General features: G+C 36.7%; 1 protein-coding gene across 1 annotated transcript in view; it reads left to right on the top strand.

The window, feature by feature from the left end:
- The window catches only part of slc4a8 (solute carrier family 4 member 8), a 31,596-nt gene that overhangs the window by 5,302 nt on the left and 8,228 nt on the right, over window positions 1-18,066 (top strand). The window contains exons 2-15 of the mRNA XM_065264570.2: window positions 2,800-2,881; window positions 2,973-3,128; window positions 7,473-7,608; window positions 8,318-8,478; window positions 12,405-12,593; window positions 13,870-13,958; window positions 15,009-15,166; window positions 15,247-15,334; window positions 15,551-15,697; window positions 15,812-15,912; window positions 16,754-16,928; window positions 17,033-17,166; window positions 17,244-17,489; window positions 17,581-17,686. Coding sequence (XP_065120642.1) covers window positions 2,800-2,881; window positions 2,973-3,128; window positions 7,473-7,608; window positions 8,318-8,478; window positions 12,405-12,593; window positions 13,870-13,958; window positions 15,009-15,166; window positions 15,247-15,334; window positions 15,551-15,697; window positions 15,812-15,912; window positions 16,754-16,928; window positions 17,033-17,166; window positions 17,244-17,489; window positions 17,581-17,686 — 1,968 coding nt within the window. The remainder of the gene's footprint in view (window positions 1-2,799; window positions 2,882-2,972; window positions 3,129-7,472; window positions 7,609-8,317; window positions 8,479-12,404; window positions 12,594-13,869; window positions 13,959-15,008; window positions 15,167-15,246; window positions 15,335-15,550; window positions 15,698-15,811; window positions 15,913-16,753; window positions 16,929-17,032; window positions 17,167-17,243; window positions 17,490-17,580; window positions 17,687-18,066) is intronic.

Raw genomic sequence — 18,066 nt, 5'->3', positions numbered from 1 at the left:
TATGAATATGTCTGAGATTCTTAAATCGAACTGTTCCCCTAACTGTTAGGAAAGCGAATGCACTTGTCATGACTTTTCTAGTAGTCTTACAATAATTGCAGTTCTGGTGGTCCTTGATAAGATGCCTGGAGGATAATAATATATTAGTTCAAAAGTTGGAAACAGGGCGACTGCTGCCCTTATGGAAAACTACTGGTGCAATCGCTGTAACACACGATGTAGTTCATGACCTCAATACTGTTCCACATTATGACTGACAATCAATACCTTGCCAATCCAATATACACATGACCCTAAAGCAAAAGCAGAACAAAGCATTTGTACATTTGAGGTTCAAAACAGTTGTATTTAGATGATCTGAAAGCCTATTAAACTTTATGTGAATATGTTTAGGAGTAATCTATAATTGTTGTACTGCACTGTCGAATCTGTGTGAATGTCTGTACCTCCAGGTGTCTTTTATTTATGATGTTCAACAGGGTTTATGAATTATGAGTTTGTGTTCCTGCTCAGGAGAGAGGTGTGAAGCACACTTATGAATCATCTCTGTCATGGAAAGACAGCAACATCCCAATGGGATAATACACACACACACACACACACACACACAGAGAGAGAGAGAGAAAGGGGGGTAACAAAAAGTCGGGTATGAGAAAATCAGATCTACTTTATTTACTTATTATTTTTATGTGTAAGAGGCAAGATGCTTTATTTAATGTACTAAGTGTGCATCTGTTTACGCTGAATTGTTTTTTTTCAGTCTAAATTTATTCAGAATTAATTATTCTGGAGTATTCATCTACTGTATATGTAATAGATTTCCAGGGTTAAGCGGTTTATTTAATTCTACTTTTATTGGCCTTATATCAGCTCCAGTCTACTACATAGATGCATCTAATCTAGTATTTGAGAGGATAAGCAAAATGTTTTGTGCTTTGTTTTTAATATACCTTCTATGGTTTTTTATAACGTTTTTGAATCTGGGAGGAAAATTCAAGGCCCTGGGAAGTTTTTGAAAATATACATACATAGATACGGGTCATTGAAAGTGCTTGAATCTAATTTATGCAAGAAGTTTTTTGGAAAAAATCATCCATATTATTCCATGTGTAGTGTAGGAAAATATCATACAAATTTGAGACTTTTTAAGCACATGTGTTAAACTGTTCGCTTTAAAATAATGCTTATATCTTCTGTATGTAAATGTTGATTAATACCAAAATGCTTTTTTGCATAGTTGTGTTTGACCCATGAAAATGTCTCTGGTTATGTATGTAACTGTGCTGGGTCTCCCTTGCCATACTTTCTGCGTCCTTGTAACGCCGTCTTTGGCAAAATTTCAGATAGCGACATACTTCCTGGCTCCCGCGTCACCCTGTCTTTGTTGTTAAACCTCACCATTGGTTGAATTTGATATACACATTCAGATGCACTGGAGGCGTCCCCAAAGTGTCACCGCGGTGACGCAGCGCGAGTTCCCTCAAAAGGGAACTGTAACAATGTATCTTAAAAGGTAACACGATGTAACCTTGTGCTCACTTAATATGAGTCCTTGAATTTGAGGGTATTGGACCTGGAAAGTCCTTGAAAGGTCCTTGAATTTGAAGTTAACTACTGTATGGTGTGGGAACATGTTTTAAGCGTATAAAAAAATTGACCTATATTGTATGGTGGAATAGAACTTAGTTTCCAGCACTTTGACCTTGGCGCGCGGTTACATCATCACTCCTGACAACTCCCCCTCTCACTCAAACCCTAAAATCGCTGGGGGGTTTTTGTGCCACCCTCTTGTAACTACACATGTACAAGTCTTTAAATAGGGAAAACATGTAAGTGTTTAGAGGCTTCTAAATTTATCCCTATTTGGATCCTAAGGAATGAATGGGGCTAGGATAAATGCTAACACATTCACAACGAGCTGTACAAAGATTAAGTGCACGCATTGAAAAAAGATAGGCATGTATTATTCATCTAAGTTGAGGTAAGAACATAAAATATTGAAAACGGTGGTGTTTTCCTTTAATACTTTTTTGGGTCCTTTTGAAGCTTGAAGAGCCAGTCACCATCCACTCCCATAGTAACCAGAAAACCCAAAACTATACTTTTTAAAAAATCTGCATTTGGGTTGTGTAGAACAAAGAAAAACATTGGGGGATCAAATGACATAAGGCCAATTAAATAATGACAAAGTTTTTGTTTTCAGGTGAACTATCCCTTTAAAGCATATGAGAGATGCTAAAAATGATAAACATACAGTAATTGAATCATGCATTTAATAAATGGACATCATAAGTGTCCTTTTACCTCACTCACACACATACACATCATCTGAGCACTGCAGCAGGATGTGACCTTCATTTGAAATGTACTCCAATTGAAATTTGATGGGTAAGGTTTTGTGGGAATCAAATATTTCCACAGGCATTAAAAGATTCTGAAACAATTTATACAGTATGGGAAATTATTTAAAGTCAATGTCTGTGTCCAAATAAATCTTAATAAAGATCTGAAAAATTAATAGGCTTGCTGGAGGTTTATGGGATAGAAATTGGCTTAGTATAAAAATAATAAAAGTCAATGGAATGTCCCCGCAATAAAAGAAACAAAAACAAACATGTTATTTATAGTTTGCCCGGAATTTGGCTGAATCTGACAAAACTCCCTTTATGGAAAGTATTGATGTCCTTTATCAGAAAACTAATTATGAATTAAATAAATAGCACTACAGACTAGCACGAATGTTTATATATAGAGACATATATAAACAATTAAAGTCTTTGGTATGTGCTCATTTTGCAGAGGCCTGATGAGGAGGTAGTGGTGGACCACGGTGGCACAAGCTCAGTCCTGAATATCCACTATGAAAAAGAAGAGCTAGAAGGTTTGTATAATGAACACATGCACTCATGTCAAACAGAGGATAGCTGAATATAGTCCTAATAACTAGAAATAACATTGAATCTTATTATCAGGTCATAGGACTCTGTTTGTGGGTGTGCGGATGCCCATGGCCAGAGAGTCTCACCGCCACCACCGGCCGCACAGCTCCAGACACCGCAGGAGATCTGAGAGGATAAGGTCTGGAAGTGTAGCTCAGGGAGAAGGAAACACAGAAAGTGCTTCACACGGTGAGAACACCATGCTGAAATGTGATTTTCAATGCACTGGAGACACCCTCATTAATAGGAACCTTATGCGATTAAAAATAAAACTACAGTGGCTCGATCGTAACTAAAAATGCTACAATGCTTAATTTGTTTTTAAAAGTAAGAATGATATTATGACCCAAAGCTACACTGTTAAACCTTACCAGGCTTTTTAGGAGTAAATTACTGGCAACACTGTTGCCAGCTAGTTACTGTACAGCATCTGTAATGGTGACTTACTGGCAACAGTGTTGCCAGTATAGTACTGTGTCTATGACAATACAGTGAATAACTGGCAACAGTGTTGCCAGTAATTTACTGTCTCTGTACCATTACGGTGTCTTACTGGCAACAGTGTTTGAAAGATTCTTTTTTTTATGTTACTTTATTAAAAAGGGAGAAAGAACCCCAAAATATTTAGACAAATACACTTTATTACTGTGGCAAAAGATGTCAGGATCAGAGGACGGATTAACCCAATCGCAGACGAAGTCGGGAAAACAGAAAACACTTTATTTACTAACATATAACAAATCCCACGAGGGTGTACATGACATGAAACACTGTAAGCAGATAGATAATACTAAACTTGACAAGATAACTCGGCTAGATAACCACATGAACACGAGAACAAAACAAAACGAACCTGCACAGAACTAAGGACACAATGACATTATAAAAAACAAACAAGATAACGAGGGGGAACAGGTGATGGAAGAAAACCAATGATAACTAATAAGCAGGAGAACGAGGGGGCGGGGACAAGACACAAGACACCGAAGGCACATGACCCAATAAACAAGGCATGAACCTCCACATAGAGCAGGGATGGGCAACTTTGGTCCTGGAGGGCCGGTGTCCTGCAGAGTTTAGCTCCAACTTGCCTCAGCACACGTGCGTAAAAGTTTCTAGTATGCCTAGTAAGACCTTAATTGGCTGCTTCAGGTGTGTTTAATTAAGGTTGGAGCTAAACTCTGCAGGACACGGCCCTCCAGGACCGAAGTTGCCCATCCCTGACATAAAGCATGGGACTGCCAGAACGCCAAACTGCCATCATAACTAGATATAAATACAAAACAAGACTCCTTGGCAGGATCCTGACAATAGATAAATGCATAGCACAAGGAATCACAAAATTAAACTAAACAGAACAAATTTTCTGTAGAATTGGCAAAATAAGATAAGATAACAAAAGCAATAATATAAACAAAGAACACTGCCACTGCATGACAGTTAAACCAAAACTAACAAAATCATACTCCAAAACAATGCAATCAAATAACATTCAGGTTATTTATTGGTAGTGCGACACATAGCAAAAAGACACTTAACAAAATAATGTCAAATCCCACCCTCAAAAAAAAAAGATCTCCGTTGTCACCGTTGACCGTCAGGTTATTCCAAACCTGCAGTTATTCAACATAATTTTAATGACCTTCTTATATTCTTACAATTCAAGGATTAACAAAAATGCTTCATATAACACGAAGTAGAAACCAGAAATTAAGCTCTGTTTTTTGCACAGGCCTACTAAAGGGTTAATGGTGCCACATGGTGATCAACAGTAAAAATGACAAATTTTACCTTTTTGCAAAAGGAAAAACCATCATCAATCAAAAATGGCTTTGCAATCAAAAAATGTTGCTATAATGGAAGTCAATGGGGCAAAAATGACCACAAACCATAAATGAGGAAGAAAATTTTTTTATCTGATGCTGCACAAAAACTAAAAATTCATCAAAGCCAATGTTTTTTCTAATCGTTGAAATGCCCAAGACTGTGAAAAGGGTTTTTAAAAAATCCAGTCCAAAGTCACTTTTTATATTGAAAATAAGTCATTTTGTGTTTTTTCCCAAATACTTATTTGGGAAGTTCACTTATAAACTTTTTAAAGAGTTACAATCATGGAATTTTTGTAAATATTTGGTACTTTTGATCAGTATTGATGTTGATTAACAGATTAATATTTTTTTATATTAATCTGATACATTTTTACAACAGTTTCATTTAGTGGCATTTTTTGGCCATGAACAAAAACAACACGAAAGGGCAGTGAATTTGAACAATGCACAAGGGTTGACGTTGATAGGAGATGCTAAAAACTTGCTAATCAGGAAGCTATTTGGGACCTTAACTTTATGTGTTTTAAAGACAATCACAAATATTTTAACAGTTTACTTACTCATTTTCAGCTTTTAAACATACAAATCCACTATTATATTGTTCAACACAGCACGAGTAAACAAACAAACAAACAAGTTTATCAAGGCAAATTGGTGACACCTGCACCTGTGTATGTGTGTATGTGTGTGTTCCAGTAATTTACCAGATAATATTACAGTTATTTTCCTTAATTGGTGCAAAGAGTAATTTACCGTAGTTTATTATTAGTGCAGCATAACTGCACCTCATATCAAAGTAAAATAACTTTCACCGATGTTAAAGCTAAATACTGCCAATTTTACAGTTATTTACCTAGAAATCTACAGCAAGGTTTAACAGTGTACCCCAGCTACTTCAAATAAAGTGACATATACGCAGTTGACCAAAGAAAACATCTGTTGATAAAGAAATTGCAGATGAAAAATGGAAATTGATTCTCAAACCAGATGTTTTGGTAAAAGTGCAATTGATTTTTTACAAGCATGTGGTTTTTTGTGTTATTAATATGGCATAAACTAAAATTGTGCCTTAGCTAGTTTTATTAATCTACAATTGCTTGACAGAAGGAACCTTATTAGGTATTATATATTTTAAGCTTTCACATTACGTTTACACATCTGGCAGACACTTTTATCTAAAGTGACTTGCAGTTCTTTCAAGCTAAACATTTTTATCAGTATGTGTGTTCCCTTTGAGATGTTAACACAACTACAAATAAGGCTACAAGTACATGTTACTTGTAAAAATACATGAACTGTATGATTTCTTTCATTCCTACTAAGTTTTGTTACAGATAAATATATGCCACAAGCATGTTTGAGTACTGACACATTAAAGGTCCAGTGTGCGTTTTTAGCGGCATCAACAGTGAGATTGCAACTAATGTCCACAGCTCACCCCTCAGTTTTAAAACCAGGGTTCCCACGTGGCCTTGAAATCCTTTAAATCACCTGACACCAGAAAATGTCTCGGGTTACGTGTGTAACTGTTGTTTCCTCAGAATGAAACGAGGCGCTGCGTCTCCCTTGCCATTCTTCCTGCGTCCCTGTAACGCCGTCTTTGGCGATATTTCAGATAGCGATATTCTTCCTGGCTCCCAAGTCACCCTGTCTTTGTCGTTAAGCCTCACCATTGGTTGAATTTGATATGCACATTCAAACGCACTGGATTTGTCCCAAAAGTGTCCCCCGCAGTGATGCAGCGCGAGTTCCCTCGAAAGGGAACTGTAACAATATATCTTAAAAGGTAACACAATGTAACCTTGCTCTTACTTGAAATGTGTTCCCACATTTAGTCCATGAATTTGAGGGTATTGGACCTGTAAAGTCCTTGAAAGGTCCTTGAATTTTAAGTAAAACGCATAGAGAAGCTACAGTAGCTGCCACAGGACAAACATGTCGTCATCTAAGGGGACACAGAAAGGTGTATGTAGTTAAAAACGGCTCATTCTAAGGTAATAAAAATAATACAGTTTATTTTGTAGGGTCTTTATAGATGGTTTCATCGGACGCACGTGATACACGTCTGGATCCGAACCTTACTTCCGGTTTCGTTTTTTTAATGGTCTGACTAGTTGCTAAACTGATCTCTTGAACAAATGCCTCGTCGAAAATAACAAATGTTTTGGTTTCCTAGGTAATCTATGTGTTGTTTTGTTTGCTTGTTATATAAATAAACTATGTTTAAAGAATTTGTTGTTATTTATTATTAGCGGAGTTTACCGGAAGTTACGTGCGGACCGCGACAGCGGCTTGTTTATGTTGTTACCGCTGAAACGGTCTATACACCACTGATAATATAGTTATGTATATTATATTGCATCTCTGTCAAGAGATTCTTCTAAAAGTTCCACATTGCACCTTTAATGATGCTTGGGAAAAATACAGTATCATAGGTAAGAATATTATAGGTGTCTATTGATTCCTTATTAGCAGGTGTGGCACGTTTTGGATGTTGGAAATAACCTTCCCAATATTGTGTCCTTGACCCCACTAAGATCTAAACTTAGAAATGTATGTTAATAAAAATAATTGTGATTCCCCTGAAGGCTTTAGTTTATTGCTGTATGTGTCCTTGATGTGTTTCCTCACTCATGATAAAAATGAAGTGAATCAATATTCTACTCCCTTTGCATTTATCCTTCTTTCCATATCGCTTTCTCAGATACCCCGTCCCAGAGGGTTCAGTTTATTCTGGGCACTGAGGAGGACGAGGAGCACGTGGCACACGAGCTCTTCACTGAACTTGATGAAATCTGTGTTAAAGACGGCAAAGATGCAGAGTGGAAGGAAACCGCTAGGTAAGCATGCACTTAAAAGTTACAGTAAAACGTCATTTGCACATTTTTTGTCCTGATAAAATATCTTAATAAAAATATGAAGACATATCCATTGGAAGTTAAAATGTTTGTGCTATGGAGCCAAGTGGTTTGTGGGAGGGGTTAAAAAGTAAGTGGGATTTGTGAGCCAAAAAGGAAGTTGTTTCAGATTATATATTTGTGACCCAGTTTTGAACCCATCTAAAGTAATTTTTTAGTGATTTATTATTTTCTACATAAAAACATTATACATAATGTGGAAAATGTGATATTTTTACTTTTGACTGAGTAAGCCCATGTCAAACTTTGATGCTCCTAATCTCTAACTAGTTTTTGAGACTTTAGCCTGGATTTAACAGGGAGGGTCACATTAAAAAAAAAATATATTTTTTGTTTGGGACTACATGCAACAATACCAGAAATGTGCATTAGTGAATTAAATAGGGCGTTAAATAGAAATTAAATTGGTATTTCCATTTTAATTTGTACTTTTTCAACAAAAAATGTACAATAAAAGTACATCTTTACATCCAATATTGGTACCTCAAAGATACAAATATGTATGTTACCTGAACCTTTTTAAAGGGTACCATCTGTCCGTTTCAGTGACAGCATTGTACTTTTTTTGTCCGTGGTTGAGTTTGAAACGCAGCATAATCTGAAAAAAATCTTAATTTTTTACATGTGTCAGGTGGTTAAAGTTTGAGGAGGATGTTGAGGATGGAGGCGAGAGGTGGAGTAAACCATACGTAGCTACGCTCTCCCTTCATAGTCTGTTTGAACTACGGAGCTGTATCATTAATGGAACAGTGCTGTTAGACATGAGGGCCAACAGCATCGAGGAAATCGCAGGTCAGTCTTGGATCAAATGGTACAGCTGTAATGTTTAAATGGCACCATAATATCGTTTAATGAAACCATTATAAAACATTTTTGTTCAATTTTGGACATTTTTAAGACTTGCAATCATTTTTAAGATATGTAGCAAGGTGACATCATAAATGATTAATATCACAATATTTTTTTATGATGATGCAGAGGGAGTACAAAATGCAATTTATATGCAATCTATTGCCATTAAACAGAGGCCAAAATAAATGGGTCCCGTCTGCTATCTTCCTGTGCCAACAAACTTCACTGATTTATTTAAAAGTTGACGTGTTGGCTCATTCAAACAAATCACAATAAATTGGAAACACCATGGAGCCACAGTATATGAGGAGCTCAGATGCAAAACCTCAAGTGCGTCTAACATGTTTTCTTGTAAATGAGCATTATCAGGCTCTTATGTTTAGGTTCAGTAATTTCACTTTAATGGCAATGAAAAATCATTAGTCAGTATTGGAAATGCTTTATTTTTGCAAATGTCACTTTAGTCATTTCATTGGTATTTAACAAATTTGACTGTCTATCGCTGCAAAACCCTCTAATGCATGCAAGCTTCTTTTGCAAAAAACTCTAAAAAAATAATCCACTTCCTTGGACAGGACAAAGTAAACAGTTGCAAAACTACTAAAGATGCTAAAGGTATTGTATTCAGGCCCAAGAAGTGTTATCCACTGTCGTTCATCCAGTTCATCTTCCATGCACTTAGAGGACTTTGCTGAAAAATCGATTATCGGATTTTAACAAAGTGGCATTTCTGAATGGCCTGAGGCCGGGATTAAGCAGATTTGAAGGGTAGGTATTTGATGAACATATAATACATGACAACAAAAGCATTTGGTTAATATTAATATCTAATTTTTGATATAGGTGTAGTTGTTTTTTCATTTGAGCCTTTCACACATTTCAGATAATCAACCAATGAATGGGTTACCTATAGTTCTCTCTCCATGTTAAACTGGTAGAGAACAAATTGTTTCATGTTTGCACCACTAGCATCACAAAAAAAAGCAAAAAACAGTGGTTATTTTCAAAAAGGATTACAGAACCCATTGGCAATTAGTGATTAGTTGAGACAATGTTGGGTTGTCATAACTGGTATGGGCTGTTCAAACTAATTAAAGTAAGGTTCTTTTTAAACTTTTTAAAACAGCAAACTAAAAATAGCTCTTTTATAGTTAAATCTGACTTTTTCCATGTTTAAGTGCTATAATTGGGTCCCCAGTGCTTCCATCAACCTAGAAAATGCGAAAAAAAAACCCAGTAATTTAGTTTTGGTAAACCATTCTCTGCAAGCATGTGAAAAAATAGGTAATTGAAATTTGACTCCCCATGTGATGTCAGACGGGGATAATACCGCCCCTTAATCTGCACTATCCAACCACAGCACTGCCATTTAGTGCAGAGATCAACTCATTTGCATTGTAAAGGACACACCCAAAAACGCCACATTTTTGATCACATCTTTAAAGTGGCAATTTTAACATGTTATAATAAATTATCTGTGGAGTATTTTAAGATAGAACTTCACATACATCCTCTGGGGACACCAAAGATTTATTTTTTACTTGTGAAATGTCCCCTTTAAATGATTTATATTGTTTTATTGGAACAGATAAACAGAAATCTGACTCAATTTTAGGTTTGTTCATTCAGTACACACTTTAATCATATAAAGGATGAGTGTGGTGTTTTGTGGTACAGCAGTGTGACAACTGTGTGTGGGTATCGCAGTCTGTTTGTTTGCCCACCTGAAACCTCACACATACATTACTGTCACACACCTCCACTTATGTTGCTGATAGACACACACTCATACAGGCTGTCAGCAGCATGTGTCATCTTGAGGAAGTGAAATAAAGGCTGAGTATGATAACCCATACCCAGAATCCAAGTTAAAAGATACCATTAGTATAGTTGCAAAATTATACACATCAATAAGTTTATATAGAATCTCTTGCTTAAATGTACATGTAATCAGCACCAATAGCTACTGAATTGTAACAAAGTGTAACCTGTATCACATACAGAGGCATGATTGTTTTGATGAAAGTAACAGCAGTAGCAGAAACAAGATTAATACCAGACATAAAACCAAAAAGAGATTGATTATGTTGTAAAGGAAAGAAGGAGTGAGTAATGCTGATTAACAGTGCTGCCTCAGCACCAGCTGGAATTCTGGGAGATTTAACAGATTGAGAGAAAGTGAGAGACAGGAAAAGTAGAGCTCCAGTGTTTATGAATTAAATATATTATGTCCTTCTGTTTTCTTGTACGTTAAAACATTAAGTTAAGGTTTTAGGGTAAAGTTAGGTCTGCATTTGACATAAAACAACACATTCTTATGTAAAAAAGTAAAATAGTGCAGTTCCCATTTTATTCATATTTACACATCTATTCTCAGTATGTGTTTTGTAATAGTGTTGTCATTGTGCGTTTGTGATGTATCGTGAGGAAGAACTACTTCAAATTCAACACTTCACTAACCAAATGTAAATTTTTGCAAATTTGTGACAATGACCATGGCAACTCCTTTGAATCAAAGGTCAGGTCCCTTTGCGCTGCACAAGATGCTCTTTGAAACATTGTCAAGTCGTGCTGAGATAACACGAATAATCTGGTTTTGCACAAACATGTTGAGTCATGCCATTTTGAGTGCATGCTGTTTTTAAAGCAAAAGAGGATCATGCCAAGTGCTTAGCGGCTCGTGACTGCTTATCCGAGGGACGCTAATTCAAAATAAATGTTCGGAGTGTCGTGTGTTGCTTGCGTTTTCAAAATATGTGTTTGTTGCGTCATGTAAACCATGTGCATCACGTGCTTTGTCAAAATAAGTGCCTGCAGCACACGCGTTTATGATAAAAGAGATGCTCACGTTCACAAAATACATGCAAGAAACTCCCTTAACAGTAAACTATGATTACGCATGAAATTATGCGAGTATCTGGCAAACTCGAGTGTCTCTTTTATCATAAACTCTTTAGATGCGTCTACATCAGGCACTTATTTTGACAAAACACGTGATGCACACAGGATCTCTAGATGCGCAGAACACATATTTTAAAAAAAGAACCACACACATGACATGACGGGCTACATACATGTTGTGATGAACTTCGCATCGAAAACCCTCGAAAAAAGAAGTCACCGGCCACCACTGCTTAGCATACAGGATGAAGTGTATGTACTGTAAATATTACAATTAAACACTTCACTAATATGGCTTTGCTTGTAATTAAACATTGCATTTTAAATTTAAAAAGATGCGCAATGAAAGTATTTAGTAGTGGTTTTAAGACTTTTGGACACTACTGTATGTCAGATACACTATGGTTTTTATACTGTACATGTAATATTAAAGTCCCTAATATTAAAGTCAGATATTAAATTTTTGTTTGTCACACCACAGAAAAATGTGTTATTAACCACCACAATTTAAGTGATGGAAAAAATGAACAGTAAATAAAATACATTATCAAAATCTTAGAAAAATAGGGCTGCATTCTCTGCTCTCAAGAAGTGGGGACGTGTCTACTTTTGGCCCTGAAACCACGCCCAGTCGTGGGAAAGTTGCCATCTCTCTTAACATTCAAATACCACTACAAACTGAATGAATTCTCTCCATCGTGATAGGGGAGGGGCCAAGTGCGGTGGCTTAAGTTTGTTGGCGAGCCACCGTTTTAGGCCGCCTAAAAATCTGAACTCTGAAAATGTCAAACAAATGGTTTAACAATCTAACTCTGCAATTCAGTACTACATAGTTTACAGTCTTTGTGCCGTGTTTTACAGGGACTTACTCGGTTAGTTTAAGCAGAATGTAGGTAGTAATTCTCTTATTTTAAGAGAATTACTTTAATTATTTTAAGAGCTTATGTGTGATTTGTTGTTTATAGACCTGGTGCTTGACCATCAGGAGGCAGCTCATGAACTGGATGACAGTGTGAGGATGAAGGTTCGAGAGGCACTTCTCAAAAGACATCACCACCAGAGCGACAAAAAGAGGAACAACCTGCTACCCATGGTCAAATCCCTCACCGAGTCGGGCCGAAGGCATAGTGAACCTCATTCTATGGACAAGACTGGTGAGACACAAGCAGATGTTATACATTTATAGCCAATATTTTAACTCTTTCACCGCCAGCGTTTTTAAAAAAAGTTGCCAGCCAGCGTTTTTCATGATTTTCACAAAAGTTTAATGCCTTCCAGAAAATATTCTTCTTCAAATATATAAACATACAATATACCAAATAAAAGAACAGACCCTCTACTTTCAAACAAAAAAAAATTTCATCCTACCTTCAGTAGTTCTTTTGTAATCAGCTTTTGAATATGGGTAGGTTTCTGCAAAAACACCACATTTTGAGCAAAAAGCAGAGATAATTAAATTTTTGTGATGGACTTTTCATAGAGATCCCATTCAGAGCGATCTTTAAAACAGACACGGACATGCAGCCGCTTGCCATAGGGCAATACTTCCGGGTTTAAAAAGTTGCGGAAGGGCGCCACCTAGTGGATAATAGCGGTATTGCGGAAAGACAGAAAAACTCGTCATTGGCGGGGAAGCGTTTTCTCTTGATTGACGAGATATCTCGTCAATTGGGGGGAAAGAGTTAAAAGAAATAAATAGAAAAAAAAATGTGACATGTTGTCACTTACCACAGACACATCTTCTTTTTTAAAGGGGACCTATCATGAAAATCTGACTTTTTTCATGTTTAAGTGCTATAATTGGGTCCCCAGTGCTTCTAACTTAGTTTTGGTAAACCATTCACTGCAAGCATGTGAAAAAATAGCTCATTGAAATTTGGCTCCCCTTGTGATGTCACAAGGGGATAATACTGCCCCTTAATCTGCACTATCCAACCACAGCACTGGCATTTAGTGCAGAGATCAACTCATTTGCATTTAAAAGGACACACCCAATACTGCACATTTTTGCTCACACCTACAAAGTGGCAATTATAACATGCTTTAATAAAGTATCTATATGGTATTTTGAGCTAGAACTTCACATATGTACTCTGGGGACACTAAAGAGTACATTAAAAAAAGTCTTGTGAAATGTCCCCTTTAAAGTGCCTGAATATTTTATATTTCTTACCTTTATTGTACCTTCTCAGACAAGAAATACAAAAGCTGACACTGGGATGGTACTTCTTATATGTACCATTTAGGTATGGATATGTACCTTTGAGGTACTAATATTTTTCTGTGAGGTACCTTTGAGATACTAATATGCACTCGTTAGGAACACTGATGTACTTTGGAATCCCCTGTGACAGCTTTTGTACCTTTTTTATGGTAAGTGACAGCAGAAGGTGTGGACAGATTTATTTATCTTACTGAATATTCTGTCAGGCCCTGCCACCTCTCCTCAGCCTCCACCTACAAGCACAGATGTAAAGAATGGAACAGCACAGGAAAACGGCCAGATGGAACTCACCAAGGTACTAGAAACATGCATTATGCATTAATACTGTAGGTAGAATATCAAACGGACACAACAAGGAAGTAATACTTCTGGTATCACTCTTAAAAGGCCAGTTCATATTTAAAAGATGGGAAAAACACTATCATTAATGCTTTCCTTTATCTGAGAAAACTAATGTGGAAAACAAATCGTCATTGGAATTGAATGGATGAATAAGAAAAGAGAGGAGAAATGGAGACTTAATATGAGACAACCCATTAAACCAAACAGATTCATATTTAGTTATATTTGGGTCCTCACTGCTCACCAGCTGCAACTAGATGCAACTTATTGATTATCAAGGACATTTGGTACACACACACACACACGCACGCACGCACGCACGCACGCACGCACGCACGCACACACACACACACACACACACACACACACACACACACACACACACACATTGCCATCTGGTGAACCTTAGAGGTACTGCAGCTTGTTTGTGTAATGTTATACCAGTGATCAAGGCACATGAAATTAACGTTAATAAGCCAGATGTCAGCCATTTAGTGTGACCGTAAGGATGGGAAAGTGCAGCGACAATTACATTACATCCCTGTTGTGTTCCGTATCAATTACAGTCAGACCCAAATAAACAGCAGCGGTTGGTGAAGGAAACCATCAGTCGAAATAGATATTATTATTATATACATTTAAGCAATCATGCCTAACAATGCTGTTTTGTAGCCGCTCAGTTGTTGCTATTATATAGCACATGAGATTTGATGGAGTTCTTTCATATTTTATTTAAAGGTGTAATGTGTAACTCTTGACAAAAATGCAATATAATATACATAACTATATTATGAGTGGTTTATTAAGACCTTACATAATGAACTGTATTGTATTATTACCTTAGAATGAAACGTTTTATCTACATACACCGCGGTTCTCCTTACATGGATGTCGCCATTATGTTTCTACAGTAGCCCTCATAGCTAAATGTAGCGTTCTTTAATGAGTAATATTATATATTGTTTAAATATGAAGAAAATGTCATGACCTCCTCTTTCTTTAGGTGGACACACATTTCATGAAGAAGATACCCACTGGAGCAGAGGCTTCCAATGTGCTGGTTGGAGAGCTGGACTTTTTAGAGAAATCCATCATAGCCTTTGTTCGCTTGTCTCCCGCTGTACTGCTCACAGGACTTACCGAAGTTCCCATACCCACTAGGTAGACATCGTGCATTTTCTTCCTCAAATGAATCAAACAACAAAATAATCAAAATCATTAAAACGATGAAATCTCTGCAGATTCTTGTTCATCTTGCTCGGTCCGGATGGAAAGGCCCAGCAATACCATGAGATCGGTCGCTCCATGGCCACCATAATGACCGATGAGGTCATTGCAGAACACAACATACAGTGTATTAGGAATAGCCTCAGTATTGGCATAATCCTATTGGATATTAATCATGCATTAAGATTAGCATTTTACATTTTGATTTAATTTAAAATGCATGTACCCCAGTGCTTATTTTATTCATAATATTATTTATACATAAAATATAAACAGTTTTAGTCATTCTTCAATATAATTCTGTTCATGCATCATTAGATATTCCACGATGTCGCATACAAGGCAAAAGACCGAAGTGATTTGTTAGCCGGTATAGATGAGTTTCTGGATCAAGTGACAGTTTTGCCCCCGGGAGAATGGGACCCTTCTATACGGATAGAACCTCCTAAGAATGTCCCATCACAGGTATCGAAACCTTATCGCAACTTAATGTAGTTACCCAGCATAGGGTTTTAAAAGTGGTGTACTGTGACTGTAAGTGTGGCTTGAGTGTCAAAAATGGTTTGTTTTTCACAACAGGAGAAAAGAAAAATGCCAGGCGTTCCTAACGGAACAGTTGTTCAGGTGGAGGAGGAGCAGCATGGAGAACATCATGGACCAGAACTACAGAGAACTGGGAGGTGTGTATATATATGTGTGCCATATAGATACAAGGGGATTTCTAAGTGGGCTATTGACACAAAATTTCCACCAGATGTAGCCATCAAGCCAAATATTGAATTCATAGAAAGAAATCAGAACATTTAAGTATACAAGTTGAGTCATAATAAATGAAATGATACAGGGAATAAGTATTGAACACACTTTATTTAATACTTTGTAGAAAAGCCTTTGTTGGTGATTACAGCTTCTAGACGCCTCTTGTATGGAGAGACCAGCCGTCTGCATTGCTCAGGAATGATTCTGGCCCATTTTTCCACACAAATGGTCTTTAAATCTTGAAGGTTCCTTGGGCCTTTTTTATGAACTTTGATCTTCAGTTCTCTCCATATTCATTCTCTTCACTTTATTTTTTATGACTCAACTTGTATACTTAAATGTTCTGATTTCTTTGTATGAATTCAATTTTTGGCTTGATGGCTACATCTGGTGGAAATGTTGTGTCAATAGCCTACTTAGAAATCCCCTTACTGATAAAAATGCGGATGTGTCAAATCCTTTTTTCCCCGCTATAGATAGATAGATAGATAGATAGATAGATAGATAGATAGATAGATAGATAGATAGATAGATAGATAGATAGATAGATAGATAGATAGATAGATAGATAGATAGATAGATAGATAGATAGATAGATAGATTAACCTTTCGATATGTGTGTCAATCGTTTTCAGATATATGTCAACCTGAAATGAGAAATGTGCTTGCCAAATAAATTGTATGGGTCTTTAAATATTGACAGATGATGAATTAAACATCTATATTAGTCATTAATTTCCCATCTCTTTACTCTCCCCATAGGCTGTTTGGAGGTCTTATTCTAGATGTGAAGAGAAAAGCTCCATTTTATCTGAGTGATTTTAAAGATGGTCTGAATCTGCAATGTGTGGCATCATTCTTGTTCCTCTACTGTGCCTGTATGTCACCTGTTATTACCTTTGGAGGACTTCTGGGAGAGGCTACAGAAGGACGTATTGTAAGCCAACAAACATCCTTTTATTTATGTGAGGTCTAATAGACAAAGAGAATGTGCAGTTTAACGTCATTGGTGTATTAAACGTGCATTTGTGTGTGTGTCAGAGTGCGATTGAGTCTCTTTTAGGAGCATCAATGACTGGAGTAGCTTACTCTCTGTTTGCCGGACAACCCCTAACTATATTGGGAAGTACGGGACCTGTTCTCGTGTTTGAAAAGATTCTCTTCAAATTCTGCAAGTCAGTAACTTTAAGACTAAATGTTAACATAATAAATCATACAGAAACATCACTTAACTCTCGTTCTGTCTCTGTAGAGACTTTAAGCTCTCTTACCTTTCCCTGCGCACTTGTATTGGTCTCTGGACGGCGTTCCTGTGTCTGATTCTCGTTGCGACGGACGCAAGCTCTTTGGTCTGTTACATCACACGTTTCACGGAGGAGGCTTTCGCCGCGCTCATCTGCCTCATCTTCATTTACGAAGCACTGGAGAAACTGTTCCATCTCGGAGAACTGTACCCGATCAACAGACATGGAGAACTGGACAAACTCACATTGGCATTGTAAGTACATGCATGCACATACATGATTTGCAGCATAACTGTTACAGCATTGCAGGGTTTTCTAAAAGCACGTTGTGTTGTGTGCCATCAGCTGTAGATGTGCAGAACCTGATAATCCCAGTAATAAAACATTAGAACTGTGGAATAAGAGGAACATCACATCCACTTCAATGTCGTGGAGCAACCTCACCGTAACGGTAAATCATCCTTGTATCCTCCCTTATAAAACTTAATAATTTGTAAATTTGTTTTAGTAATTTTTGAAAACAGTATAACTGCAGAGTAAGGATAAGTTTATACAAAAATTATGTAGTGAAAAACTGAAAAGTTTTCTGTAACCCTTTATTTGAATGGGTTTTCATAAGAAAATTATGTCATTTTTAACGCAAAGATGACATTGTTTGAATTGTCTTTGATATAACAACTTGACATAAACTACTACATCATAGCTTGTCATAAATCTGTCATAAACATGATATAGCACAATAATTATCAAACTTAAGAAACTACTTAGCTTTATGGGTTACCATCACATTAAACTGTCATGTAAATGTCATTAAGTGTTAATACTATGTAA

Source organism: Paramisgurnus dabryanus, chromosome 7, assembly GCF_030506205.2.
Source record: "Paramisgurnus dabryanus chromosome 7, PD_genome_1.1, whole genome shotgun sequence".
In the NCBI taxonomy this organism is placed as follows: Eukaryota; Metazoa; Chordata; class Actinopteri; order Cypriniformes; family Cobitidae; genus Paramisgurnus; species Paramisgurnus dabryanus.
Note: the sequence above shows the minus strand (reverse complement) of the source record. Positions and strands in the feature narration are given on the sequence as shown.